Genomic DNA, 15,924 nt, shown 5'->3' with positions numbered 1-15,924 from the left:
TTATTTATTTCAATTAATTAATGAATTTAAAGTATATTTTAATATTAATTTATTTGACTTTCTTCTGAATTTTTGAACTAGTATATTAGTGCTATAGGTATATTCTGTTAATTTCAATAATTCTTATTCTATTCAAATAATCTTTTAGGTATTAATTGTATTCGGAAAGCTTAATTTGTATTAGAAGGATGAATATTATAACAATAACATATTGAATGTATTTCTTTTAAAGGTACCATAATATCGCACAGGCCATGAAAAGTATAAGAACTTGTCGAAAGGAAAGGATGTTATGATGCATTTTAATTAGAAAACAATACATTTTTCATTTATTTTAATATAGGAAGATTCATTCTAATTGGTCTTTAAAATTTAATTTCATATGGGTTAGTGTTAATTTTGTTAGAATTCATAAGGTAGACATGTAATTTTTAGTTTTGCAACAGTTTGCTTATTTATATTCCTTATAGGTTTTTATTCAACTGCGGACACATGAAACTGGATGACCGCATACAATTAAGTCATCAAACAATTTATAATTTCTAACAAACTCATTGTAATTTTTAAAGTTAATGCAGTAATTTTGGCAATTAGAACAATTAGTTTATAAATTTCATTCTAAATATACAAAAAATAAATTCCGAGTCTACTGATATTCCAGTTTCCGATTCATTTAAGAATACATACAACACCTTTCAAATAGATTTTACATCAATAAAAGTACAATTTGTAATTATTTGAAAATTGCTTTTGGTGAATGCCGCAAATTTAACGAAAATGTATATTTTAACAATATAAATATACAAATTTCATTTTCAAATTGTAAAACAAAACAAGTAAAAACGTTTCAGTCGGTATAAACCGATTGAATTATACCCTGCACCTTTCGTTATTGTGTAGCAATTACTTGAACCTCTAAAATCATTCTATAGAAACTTCACGGACATGTCTGACCTATAATTGGACATCCGACTGCCAAGTTTCATGAATCTGACCTTATAATTTTTCAAAATATTTAAAATTAGTTTTTGGAGTTGTATGGTAAGTACCTGAACCTGCCAAGTAATTCCACCAAAACTTCACAAATATATCTGATCTATAATCGGACACACAACTGCCAAGTTTCATGAATCTAACTTTATTATTTTTCCAAATATTAAGAATAAGCTTTTAGACTTGTATGGGATCTACTCGAACCTGTTAAGCAATTCCACCAAAACTTCAGAAATATATGTGACCTATAACTCAACATACAACTGCCAAGTTTCATGAATCTGACTTTATTATTTTTCCAAATATTTAAAATAAGCTTTTGGAGTTGTATGGCAAGTACCCGAACCTGTCAAGCAATTTACTAAAACTTCACAAATATATCTGATCTATTATCGGACACACAACTGCCAAGTTTCATGAATCTGACTTTATTATTTTTCCAAATATGTAAAATAAGCTTTTGGAGTTTTATGGCAAGTACCTGAACCTGTCAAGCAATTCCATCAAAACTTCACAAATATATCTGATGTATAATCGGACACACAACTGCCAAGTTTCATTAATCTGACTTTATTATTTTTCCAAATATTAAGAATAAGCTTTTAGACTTGCATGGGAGCTACTCGAACCTGTCAAGCAATCGCACCAAAACTTTAGAAATATGTCGGACCTATAATTGGACACACGACTGCCAATTCTCATGAATTTGACTTTATTATTTTTCCAAATATTTAAAATAAGCTTTTAGACTTGTATGGGAGCTACTCGAACCTGTCGCGTAATTCCACCAAAACTTCAGAAATATATTTGAGCCATAATTGGACACATGATTGCCAAGTTTCATGAATCTGACTTTATTATTTTTCCAAATATTTAAAATTAGCTTCTGGAGTTGTATGACAGGTACCCGAACCTGTCAAGCGATTCCTCTAAAACTTCAGAAATATATTTGACCTATAATTGGACACAAGACTGCCAAGTTTCATGAATCTGACTTTATTATTTTGCCGAATATAAAAAATTTGCTGTTGAAGTTGTATGGCAGCCACCCGAACCGGTGCAGCTATCCCATTATAATTTTTAGAGCATATGTAGAATATAATTGGACACATGTATACAAAATTTTATATTTATACCTTTATTAATTTTTGAAATATTTAAAATAAACTCTTTGAGTTGTATGGCAGCTACCCGAACCCGTTGTCGGAATTAGTCCAATAACAATAGGGCTCGTCCTTGGCACAAAAGAAAAAACTTGTGAAAGTTTGGTGTCGATTGCATTATTCGTTTTTGAGTTATCGTGCGATCGGACGGACGGACGGACGGACGGACGGACGGACGGACAGACGGACAGACAGACGGACATGTCTAAATCGACTCAGAATTTTACGCTGAGCAAGAATATATATATATGTCCATACCGCAGATGACTCCTTCAAGTAGTTACAAACTCCATACCAAAGTTAATATACCCTTCACGAAGTGCAGGGTATAAAAAGAGAATTTTATAAAAAAAAATTACTAACAACAACAACAAAACAAAAAAAAAAGGAATTTATAAATAAGGACAAACTCATTAAAATTTCTTTTGAAAGTTTTCTTCATTAAAAAAACGAGTGAACTCTTTAAACTAATATTCCTTTAAAATATTTTAGCACATTCATACAAACACAAATGCGAACATTCACTTGTAATAATAATAATGTGTTATACGTATGTATATAAATTATTTAGAATTTACAGTTATATTACATTTCATTTAATATTATATATATACAGATATAACATGTTCTCATACGTACATAAATAACTGAACAATATTATTATACTACATTGTATTTTGTATACCATTATTAAAAAGTCCGGAAATAGCTAGGACGAATAGTGCGTGACTGGGATATTTTCCATTGTCCTTTTCTTATTTGTTTAATTTTTTGTCTTTTTTTTGGGTTTTGTATATTCTTTGTGTATAAATTCTTTGTATTTTATTTATAAAGAAAATTTTATATACATATAGTATTTTGAATGTACATTTTACATATGATACATGCATGTGTTGAATTCTAAGATAAGAATTTAAATTAGAAATAAAATCTGTATAGTAGATCAAATCCATTGTTAGCAATATAGCACATTTCTAATTTTTTAAGAGTGTAAAAAGTTTATACTATACAGCACAAGATTTGATTTACTAGCAGAGACCAAAAAAAGAGCTAAATTAATGTTTATGATTAAATTGTTGCTACAGTATTGCTGTTATGGAAGTTGAAACATAATGGCTTAGATTTGGAGAGAACTACTCCTACTGAAACAAGAAATATTATTTATTTTTCTACTGAAATAAAATATTTTATTGATAAATTATTAAAATTAACTTTTAAAATTTGAAACTAATTCGATTTACTCCATAACGGAAAACATGATTTGAAACCTATTCGATCCAACAATTTCTGTTTTAATAGAATTTAGTTTTCGTGAACAAACGAGTGAATTTCAAAAATGATGACATTTATTAGCATAATTTTTCCAATTTGTTTTAAAAATATGCTAAAAACAAACAAAAATAAAAAGAAAAAGAAAATAACAATTTCACTATATTGTTAAATTTTTGAAACTTTCATTTTAATGGCTATCTATGTTTATCACAAACACCTTTTGTTTCTCAAAAAAATACTCAACCACATTATTCTATCGTACCTGTGTTTTACATGCATATATCAATTCACATATGCGTATCAATTCACATATCTATTAATGTACTTGAAGACTTCAATATTTGTGTATACATATTTGTACTTAAGTCTTATAAAATGCATATTAAAGTTTAGGGTAGGAATATTTCCGAATGGGGGTATGTTTCTTTATTTAAGGAAAAGTTTATTACTTTGTTCATATAATTATATATTAAGTGGAATCGGTTTTCAAAATGTTATACAAATATATTATAATGAACATATATGTATGTAAGTATGATATATGAATGTATTTATAATATGAATATATATAATATGAATGTATGTAGATCAAATATTGTTCAAAAGATAACTTTATTACATAATAATGTGTGCATTGGAGAAGAAAATTTAGGTTTGCATAATATTTATGTATTGTGAATTTTCTTTTTCTTTTAACTGCAAAGCAACAACTCTTGCACTTAATATTGTATTTGTGTTATACATATAAATTCATGTCAAAGATATTTTGCATAATGGATAAAACATTGTATTACGCACATATGAAAATAAATAATACAAACTTATGCTTATAACTTGCAACTTAATGTACAAACACACTTCTTGTGCACACATAATGTAGTTGGAGTTGACAGCAATTGTAAGCAATTCATATTAAGTTGTTTTCCATATAATATTATATATGTTTATATAATTGTTCTATATACAGTACCAGATTTTCTTATAATGGCTAAACATTATTGGTATACCTACCGAATTTTTGTAGTGAATAATTCGTTTACAAAACTATTGAAAAAAAAATAAATATTGCAATAACCATTGATGAAAAATTAGAGGGCTCATTCATTTAATTTTTTGCTTACTGTGCAAGCTAAAGAAGTAGCTTTTGCTCTTTTTATCAAATTTCTTCTGCAACGCTTTTCTCTAAAATTTTATATTTATACTCAATATCGTGTTCAAAATTTGAAAATATCGTCTAAGTCTTAGCCATCTTACAGAATTAATGAATTTTGTCCATTTAATAACAATATTTTTGAATTTTGAACCATATTTTATTTCAATTTGCCGAAAATAAAATTTTACTGAAAATCTTCCTGAAGATTTTTTCAAAACAGTAAAAAAAATTTCTAATTTTCTAAAGAGAATTTAACAACGAATCTCAGTGAGTACCAAAATTTTCAATTTAAAATAGCGCCGCTTAAAAAAAAGTATTTCTACTATGTAATCACAAAAGTTGTCTTCTATATACATATATTACAAACCACATACACTATGGTTTCAGAATGTTTAAATTGTGTACAACAATACAATATAAGAATAGTAATAATGCACACACAATAATTAAGCAGAAGCATACGCTATAAAATGATTACTATTCAAACCACCACAGTAAATTTTTTAGTTTTTAAAAATTTGAAAGGATTTCGTTAAACATCAACCGCATACACCTGATTTCTTATGCAGTTTGGGAACGAATTTTGATCTTACAATATTAAATTTATTTTGGATTTATCGTCATGATTTGCCACTGTTAACACATTTATACGTATTTTAACACAGGATTCCTTAATATTTTATTTATCGTTTTCTCTCTCACAGAAAAAATGGATTTTTATTTAAAAATAAAAGAAAACCTTGACTGTTCTTTTAACTTTAGTTGGATTTTTCTCTTTAATTTTTTATTAATATTATATCTGAATTTTCCCCATTTTTTCTTTTGTTCCTTTTTATGTTTATTTGTCCTAAATTTTATGTATTTTGAAGGATTCTTTTTGGTTTTGTTTATTCAGCAAAGTAATTACATTTTCCTTTCGCTTTTATTATACTAAGCTGTTAGTGCAATGCATTTTATACACTTTAGAATGCATTTTGAAATTCAAATAAATTCTTTCATATTTATGGAAGAAAAATATTTAAAAATAAAATCACTGCTTTTCCAATTCATTATTCAATTACAAAGCATTATATGACTCACTAGCTATGGCTTATGTATTAATAATATTGAATATTGCAAGAGCTACAACATATCAACTTTGAATAATTATTCATGTTTATAAAATAATTTGTAAAATTTTATTATTAAAGCACTCTTAAAAGCAGTACCTTTTTATTATGCGTTTCTTAGAATTTGAAACGAAGTTCAAACATTGAAACAAAATAAAATTTTTTTATATTGTATAAATTTATTAAAAGAGCTTTTAATTCATATTAGTAATTAAATGTATTTATTAAAACAAAATTTAGTTTTTTTTTTATTTTCCTTCGATTAAATGTGTTAGGATTTGCTTTTCCGCAAAATAAAAATTTTATTCAAGTTAATTGAATATTACTTCCTTTTATAAAACTCTTGGAATATTTCATTTCATCTTGTGCCTCTAATAAAGTTTTTCCTTTAGTTTCTGGCAATTTAAAATAAAATACTGTTCCAATTATAATTTGTATTGAACCTGTTATGAAAATATATATTAACAAGTGCTCATACGAGACAGTGTCCGAAATGATGATATAAATTAAATATTCAATTACAATAATAATTGCATTAATATTAGATTTTCTTGAAAAATCAAATACTTCTGACATGTATGTGTAAGTAACACTACTAGCACCTAATCCAATAAATATATTGTAAATAACGACAAATATAAGAGATATATATATTTCATTATAAGGTGAAAATAAAAGTGTTAATTCGCCCACAATCAAAAATATTCCACTTCCAATTAAAGATGTTGTAAAAAGTTTTTTTCGACCAAAACTTTCTATAGAAAATATTGGTATCATATTTCCAACAAATCTAATAAAAAACATTGTTATAATAATTATTGGTGCTGGACCAATATAACTTAAACGTATAAAATATAAACTATCAATTGCGACTGATGTTCCTAAAGCATAAGCAAATCGGCAAAAAAATATTTTTATAAGTGGACCAAAATCTTCATTCTTAATAATATTATTTGTTTTATTGGTTACAATAATTTTCATAGTTTCTAATTCATTTTGAATTTCTGGTTCAGTAGATTGTGGTCCATTCTTTAATTTGATCATATTTTCAATCGCAAGTTGTTCTTTATTTGTTTCTAATAGAAATATTGGTGATTCGTATCCAACACAATTATTAAGCATTAAAGCTAATAATCCACAAAATATTCCATTAATTCCAAATACTACATACATATTCCTATTAAAAGAATTGTAGTATGGTGGAGAACCAAGAAAAATTATTGTTAGACCCATAGGTAATACATTATTAAAAACCATTACCGTAGCTACGCCAAAAAGTAATCCACAATCAATAGTGGATTGTATATTACTAATAATAAATCCACGTAAATTGTTAGCGCATATCTCTCCACAATGTATAATGTAAGTTAAAAGTGTAAGACTAAAAGAAACACCAAGAAAAAACGATCCAGCACATATAGTGTAATAAGGGATTATGTTTCCCAAACAGAATAGTAATCCACTTATTGTTAGAAATCCTGCAGATATAGCCTAAAATAATATCAATTTATTTTTATTAAAAACAAACACCTAAACTGCAATATTAAAATATATATTAATTTGCTTTCTCATATTCAAATTATTAATTTAAATGTAATATTTTTAAGGAGAAATAAGATACCTGTTACACATCAAATATTATTTTAAATTAAATCATAGATTTAGTCTTATGCGTAACTGGCACCCAAAAGGAAAAAATGTCGCTTCTTGCTCTTTCCTTAAAATTCATGCTTTATAATCAGAATATAAGTAAGAGCATAACAATATACAATAAAATCACTTTTTTCAATATCATACTTACATAAATCGTACGTTTTGTAACAACGTTTATAAATTTTGATTGAAAAATAGCACAAAAAATTACTCCTGAATAAAATAAAGTTTGAAAAATATGGGCTTCTGATTGAAAAATAGTAAACGTCACTATTGAGGGTAAAATAAACTGACATCCAAATATAATTATAATAGCTGTAATAAATTAAGTTAAAAAAAATATTTACTTATGATATTCAAATAAAATGAATGAAAATATGATTTAACAACTAATTTTTGCATAAATTTTTACTTAAAATATTTCAGTCCTACTTTAGTTATAAAAAAATATCCTTACAATTGAAATGTACATATTTGATATTAGGACTTCTTTTTTAAGTAAGTTCATGTTAAAATATTTACCTGGTAAAAAAGTTAAATATTGACGCCTGTATTTTATGATACGTTTTAATAAACCCATATTGACGGGCCCAGAATCAATGTTTGTTTTTTCCATATTTAAAAACTTAAACAGCTTAGGGAACAGCTCTAATAATAAAATAATTTTTGCAGCTCTAATATATTGTTGTTCCTAGTGTCATTGAGAATATATGTGAGACTATTTTTCTTCTTGTTAAAATAAAATCAAAAATTAAATCAAAATTTAACAAGCTTACGAAATATTTTTGAAAGTATAATTTAAATTTTGTTTTGTACAATAATTAATTACGTATGTGAAAATTATTTTCATATATGAAAATTCTGCGGTTTATGGCACAAAATTTTTTATTTGTTTTTTTTTTTTCATATAAATTGGAAAAACATTTTAACTTATGAACGTGATTGAAATTTAAAATAATTTTTTAAATTTTTAGAACACTTAACTAAAATTTTGGAACAATTTTATTAAACTAAAAATATTAAATTTAAAAAATTTATTTGAAATATTTTTCAAATCAAATATGTGTACATCATGCTCAATTTACTAAAATGCTATAATTTTATACAAGTAAAAAAGGTAAAACCTCTTAATGAATATGAAGTATGACACTAACATCAGTCATAACAATAAATACAAATTTTTAATTTTCATTTATGGTTAAAATAATTTTAATATAAGTACTTAATTTTATTTATACATATATGTACATACAATTATCATACAAAATCTAATATTTAAATTTTATTCAAAAAAATTTTTCTCCTTCATTTTTTCTTCCGCTTCTAATAATGTTGTTCTTTTTGTCTCTGGTAAACAAAAATATGATAAAATACCCATAATAAGTTGTATTATTCCAGTTATATAAATGAAAATTATTATATAAATTTCAGAAAAAGTTGTTATAATAATAAATTGTACAATATACTCGATTATTAAAATTAATGCATTAATAAAAATTTTTCTTGAATAATTGAAAACTTCTGACATATATGTATAAGTAACGGTACTGGAACCCAATCCAAGAAATATATTAAATATGAAAGCAAAAATTCTAGAATATTTATAATTATCTAAATCAAAAAATATATCAAAAGTTTGCGTTATAATCAAAAATAAACCACTTCCAATAAATGATAATAGAATAATTTTTTGACGTCCAATTGTTTCAATAAAAAATATTGGTATAAAATTCGAAACGAATCTTATAAAAAATGTTATTATTAATAGAAAACTTTGTTTATAATAAATTAAATTTGCTAAAAATCCAATAATTGGTATTGATGTTCCTAATTGATATGCAAGACGACAAAGAAAAATTTTCAAAATTGATTCCATATCACCCAATTTCAACAATACATTAGATTTATCTTTTAAAATATATTTAATTGTATCCAATTCATTTTGAACATTTGGATTCGTATTATACGGTTCTTTTCTTAATTTAAACAAAATTTTTAAAGCATTTTCTTCATTCTCATTTTCCAATATGTAAAATGGTGATTCATAAACTAGAAAAAAAATTAATATCATTGCAATGATTCCATCAGCCACATTAAAAATCCAAATCCATAACAAATCATAATTTAATTTTAAATCTTCTCCGCGTATAACAAATGGTGTTGCAAGATGTGATACACTGTGAACTAATCCAGCATCAATACTACATTGTAAAAATCCAATAATAGAACCACGTAAAAATTTTGATGAAATTTCACCACAATGAATAATATATGTTAATAATGATACGCCAAATGATAATCCAGAAAAAAATGATGATGATTTAATAAGATCTTCGTTATCTAGATAATCATATGCACATAATAAAAGACCACTAGCAATTAAGAAAAAACTTGACATTACCTATAAATGAAATTTAAAAATTGAATGTAATTAAATTATTTTTAGGTTTAAATTCGAAGTTATTGCAATTTTATAATGTGACCGATTAAATAAAATTATTAATTTTTATTTAATTAACAATAACACCCTCAATAAACAATGATAATTCTACAGACTAGAGGGATTTATCGAGAAATACTGTTATAGACCATCAAAATTCAGTACATTTAATTTGTTGGGAATTTTAAATCATACGACTTCCTAATTTTAAATTACAAAATTCCGACTTAATCATGATTTTAGCAATATATTTTTTTTTAATTTTTCCAGCATAATTCATTTTTAGCATTATTAAATTATAAATTAAATGAAATTTAATAATAAAATTGATTAATCAAATTAAGCAAATTTAATAAATTAATTCACTGAACTTCAAATTTTAATGAATCGTCTTATCATTTATTCGAAATTGAAATTATGCAAATTCATTTGGAATTTACAACCCGCTCTGACTTATACCAATGGTAACTACAATATTATAATAAATGATTAATATAAATCTTAAATAAATTATTTATAATTATATTTATGTCGTATATATACTTACATAATGAACATATTTACGTAATATGCTGAGAAGTTTTATCTCCGCAAGTAAGCCTAACACAATACCACCAAAGTATAATGATTGAGATTCATAATGAAGTTTAGTACCATATGATTGAGCACTGGTAATACCTAATACAAGTTGGCTGCCCATAATGATTAATATTGCTGTTAAAAAAAAGGAATATAATCATTTAAAGAGTATATTGTAAAGAAATAACAACGGAACTACATATGGTGTATGTAAATATCACTTTTAACTCTTATATTCTCAGTAATCATATTTTAAAATTGATTGATTTCATTGATTTTTGAAATTACAATTTTTACTGCCTTTTATTAAAAACTTTATCAAATTTATACGTCTAGAAAACGTATAACAGCAAAACCAGTTAAATTCAAGTGAAAATACATATAAAATATATATATAGGTAACCTGCATAGGTATAGGAATATAACTTAGAATCACTTCTGTTTAAGCAACAAATTAATAACTGAAGTTCCAAGACGTTTAGAGCTCCAAGATGTGAAATATTTCTTTTAAATTATTTGGAGTAAAAAACATGAAAATTTTTTGTTTTGGGCAGGTTATTTGTTTTTTATTTAAAAAGAAATTTAAATGCAAATTTTACTGTACCCACTTAGTTACCTGGCAAGAAAATTGCATATTGTTTCCCATAAACTTTGATACATCGGCAAATAAAATTGACAAACGATGTAAATTTTTTCAATACTCTGAGAATAAAATTAATTATTCTTCTCAAAATATTTAAAATTTCTTGCAATATATATGTTATAAAAGATTTTAATTTAACAAACGGATACAAAATTGAATCTGTTATATTGTCCATTTTTGAATAAATCTGAATAATATTTTAAAAGTTACTTATTGGAAATTCACAATTTAACTATTTTTCTCTACAATTTTAATGTCATATAAAAAGTTTTGAATTTAAAACAGGAAGTAAACATTAAAATTTAATAGGTTTGCTGACCAGTAACGTATTGAAAAATAATTCTATATCGTACTTTAATTTAATATTAAAATAATATAATAATCATACAGTGATACATACCTACTATTCATGAAGTGCCCTTTATGATCAAATCCCTCACATTATAATGATTACATCGTGCATGTGCATTGCTATTAAATAACACACTTCGGTTTACAGTTTAGATTTTTATTGTGCTACCTAAATAAAAGCTATCAGCTAGCTACATTTGCGCATTATCTTAAAAACTTGTTCAAACTTTAATTTAGAATTTTTTTTGGTAAGTCGTTGAACAACATCTTAACCTCGTTTAATTCATTTTAATGAAAATTTTCGCTTACATATTTTAGATTTTGTAGTTCTAATTTATATCACAAATTTGGTGGCAACTTATAAGCGAATGTCTAAAATTTATTAGTTGATTTAAACAAATGCATTACAATTAAAAACACAAGGAATTTAATTTGTTATTTAAAGAGCAATTTTTCGGAGAATATGAGGCTGCTGTTCCCAATTCGACTCTGACTCAAAAATTTGTATTTTCATTAATGTACATATGTACATATGTATGTACGTATATTAATACTCAGCATTTTCATTGTATACATTTTAATAATTTTAGCTTATAATTTATTTTTGTATATTATGAGTAAAAATAAAAATTCGAAATTCATTGTTTTTTACATACCAATTACAAAATGTGGTTAACGAATTTCATACTTTTGTTAATAAATTATGTGGGTTGATTTATAAAAATTTATGATTAAATTAAATTTTATATTTAAAAGAGAAAATCGTTGATTATACTAAATTTTGAATGAAAATGATTTTTAATTGAGTTTTTAATAAATACAATGCAATGTAGCTGTCAACTTTGAACTCTCTATTTCTAGACGTAATCTAAATCAATGGCTCTCAACCTTTTTCAGTTTGCGACACGTAAAAGTAATTTAAAAACAAAATAGCATACTTTTCATAAAATAGTTTTCATTAATTCTTTTACTTTGGTTTTATGTTTACAATGTTTACAAGAAAAATAAGCAGAATTGTCAATTCAAACCGTAAGTTATGTATTTAAGGTGAAAACAGAACAAAGCCATAATGGAAGTAATTGTCAATATCATATGTTTTGACATTCGTATATGATTTTAACGTTTGACAGCTTATTAGAAAACAGAAGAAAAAATCGAAAGCAAGTAGTTAATGACTGAAAAATTAAAATAAGCTAAATTTAGGTTCGCCGAAATTTTTACATAAACATATTAACATAATATTATCGATTTTTAAGCGCGTCTAGGACAATTATAAATGTATTAACTTTCAAAAAATAATTGTGACTTAATTAATTTTTTGTAGCACTTGACAAAAATAAAAACGAGGAAGATATTTCATTAACAAAGCCATACTTAGATAGTAGGAAATCTTCAAAGTCAAATTTTTTTATTAAAAAAAAGTTAATAAGAAAATACACATGCAATATCGGACCGGACCTAGACTCAGAGAGATTTTACATCTTACAACATACATTTAAGATCAAACTATGATATAACTTGCTGTATAGGGAGAGTAATATTTGATTCTTTTTTGTAACAAAATATACAAAAGCAAAGAATAAACACAAAATGCATAAATTAAGGTAGGTATGTATGTACATTTATTTTTGAATGCAGTCTATATGCTATAAGAGTATACGTACGTAAACACTTGCCAGCGACATTTACTTTAGTATAATTTTTCAGGATATACATACTGTTAAGTATCGTGCAATCTATGTATTTATTTTCACATTGTAATATTAACGATAATTTATGCGAATATTTTTTACAAAATCTTCATTTTCTAATAATACTTTCGGCTTCCATTAAAGTTTTTCCTTTTGTTTCTAGCATTAAAACAATTGATAAACCACCAACCAACAACTGCATAACAGCTGTAAAGGCAATCATACCAATAACTAATGTAGATCTTTCTAAAGAAATGTTATTTATTGACAGGTGGGCCACATATTCCATTGCAATAATTAATGCATTAATATAAGTTTTTTTGGAATACTCAAAAACTTCTGACATGTATGCATAACCAGCACTACTTGAACCTATACCTAGGAAAACGTTGTATATGAATGCCATAACGGTAACAAAATATATTTCAATTTTTGGTACGTATGTGCCAAAGAGGAATATTGAACATATTGTTAAAATTAGAAATATTCCAGAACCAATAAGTGATGATACCAGAATTATTTTTCGTCCTACTTGATCAATCTTTAAAATTGGTACAATATTAGCGATAAATTTTCCAAAAAACATTGCCAATGTTATAAATTTTTGATTGAAATCAAATATCGCCAAAAATATAGCTGATATAAATATTGAAGTTGATAAAGAATAAGCTAAACGACAGAAAAAAATTTTTAATATAGGCTTCACATCTTCTCTCTTCATCATTGAACTCGATTTATTGCCCAAAATTAATCTTATATTTTCGATTTCAGTGCGAACATCGTAACATGCTTCATTTAGTTCTTTTTTTAATAACGTTATATTTTCGATTGCTTTACTTTCTTTACCCATTTCAAATAAGTAAATTGGAGATTCATAGACCAAAAAGTGAGCTGCAAAAATTGCCAAAACTCCAAAAACTATTTGCAGTGATCCAATTATTTCAAATGATTTGTCTGTTAAAAATATATTTTGATTAGTAATTAATATTAACATTCCCAAAAATACTCCAAAATCAATAGAACACTGTATATAACTGGCAATTGATCCACGAAGATATTTTTGTGATACATCACCGCAATGCGTAACATAAGTCAAAACGGAAATACCAAATATTAAACCAGAAAAAAACGATGCCGCACATATCAAATCCACATTTAATCTATTGAACTGTTGATCATACGAGATAAATAATGATCCATTGATTATTAGAAGTACTGCAGCTATATTCTGAAATAAATTCAAAGTATTACGTGATATGGAAAATCAAACTATGTACATATCTCAACTATAAGTACGAAGTTGAAATATGTATGTATGTATTATTTGTTACATATGCAATTAGTTTATACTCACATAAAAAATTCTTTTCTCAAGTATCCTTAATAATATTGATAATATTATGACACTAACAATAATTGCCGCACAAAAAAGTGACTGAAATCTAGTCAAAAATTCACCATATAAAGATAAAATTAGAATTGTTGCAATTGACATCCCACATCCGGTCAGTGATAGGATAGCTGTTAATATGAAAGTATAAAACATTCGAAAAAATATTAGGTTGTTATTACAATTTACAATAATCTTTATTACATAAGGTGCACTAAACTTCTAATAGAAATGGCGTGCACTTTTAGTATATAGGAAATTATTTCTGTTCAAATTAGTGTGCCGAATGTAGAATTACTTGAACCACAAAATTAGTGCAGCACTAAGTGTTCATACCAATTAACTAATTAAAATTAGTTCTCATACCAATTTCCCAATGTTGTTGATAAGTTAAAATGTTTATAAATAAAATTGAATGACAACTCTTCTTTTAGAATATTAATGCACTGCAGTTCTCGCAGTTCTATACTCGTACTACTACCACGATACATTATTGTGTTTATGAAAATCCCTAACATACTTATAATTCATTTTTTTAATTTGATAGTTATCTATTCGTATTTCGTACGTACTTACCGGAAAGAAATGTCAATGACTGTCTTATATATTTTCCACTAAACTGCAGAGAACTGATATTAGGTATATTTATTGTCTCTTGACTTGCATTTTCATCCATTATTGTTTTGGTAAATTTAATTTTAAAACTTTGCAAAGGAGAATTTTGCGATAATATGAGCTGTTTTATTTAATTTAAAATCAATTGATTACTGACGAAACATTTAGGTGTAAGAAAAAATTATTTAGCAGTTAGTTAAAATATTTGAGGTAAACAAAGAAAGAAAATATTATAAGAACCAATATAGTGCTTTTCCAGCAAATCAAAATAATCGACACAATTATTATAACAAAGGATGATTTTCTGATAATTGAATAAAGTAAAATATTGTTAAACATTCAACTATACGAACTTAATATTTTAATTTTTGATAAAATTTTACCATATTACCATTAGGAAGGACAAAATTAGGATTCAATATCATTTTAAGACAGAAAAAATCATATAAAAACCTACTCGCTTATATTATATTTAAAAGACCAATATTAAACTGGATCATTTTTTACCAAACTGTTTCAATTTGGAGATAGTCAGATTTATAAATGAATAAAAAATGCACCAGACTATTATGCTTTTTGGTAAAAGAAACTTTATTACGGTGGTTGTGTCTTATTTAAATTTTTTAATATTAATAAGAAGACATAAATTTTGTATTGTTGGTTATTCAAACAAACTAATTTATATTTTAACCACATTTCGATAATAAAAACAAACATCTACATACAGTATCTACATATATATAATTTATTACAAAACGTAAAAATAATAGCCCTTTTCATAAACGCAGTGTATGACGATATATAACAAAAATTTCGCTATATTTGAGTTCAAAAACACGGCTAATTTTTCACGCAAAAATATCGAAATTAGT

At 25.3% G+C, this 15,924-nt stretch overlaps 1 protein-coding gene across 1 annotated transcript; it reads right to left on the bottom strand.

Moving 5' to 3' along the window:
- Positions 1-9,140: 9,140 nt before the first annotated feature.
- LOC129614057 (uncharacterized) lies at positions 9,141-15,477 on the bottom strand. The gene is made up of 5 exons (XM_055528443.1): positions 15,436-15,477; positions 13,174-14,275; positions 10,331-10,497; positions 9,241-9,744; positions 9,141-9,170 (listed from the first exon to the last, which is right to left on the bottom strand). Exons 1-5 carry the CDS (start codon positions 15,475-15,477, stop codon positions 9,141-9,143), a joined length of 1,845 nt encoding a protein of 614 aa, XP_055384418.1.
- Positions 15,478-15,924: the final 447 nt, after the last annotated feature.

Source organism: Condylostylus longicornis, unplaced genomic scaffold (assembly GCF_029603195.1).
Source record: "Condylostylus longicornis isolate FDR11 unplaced genomic scaffold, ASM2960319v2 ptg000100l, whole genome shotgun sequence".
Lineage (NCBI taxonomy): Eukaryota > Metazoa > Arthropoda > Insecta > Diptera > Dolichopodidae > Condylostylus > Condylostylus longicornis.
This window is presented reverse-complemented; position numbering and strand designations above follow the sequence as displayed.

Bases quoted from the DNA above. Each gene is read 5' to 3' on its own strand.
- LOC129614057 (XM_055528443.1), bottom strand. From the start codon at position 15,477: ATGATATTGAATCCTAATTTTGTCCTTCCTAATGGTAATATG. The intron at 10,498-13,173 runs GTATTATTAGAA...TTTTTTTAACAG, and splicing joins AACTTTAATGGAAGCCGAAA to CAATATTAATCATTATGGGC. The intron at 9,745-10,330 runs GTAAGTATATAT...TTTCATTTATAG, and splicing joins TACGTAAATATGTTCATTAT to GTAATGTCAAGTTTTTTCTT.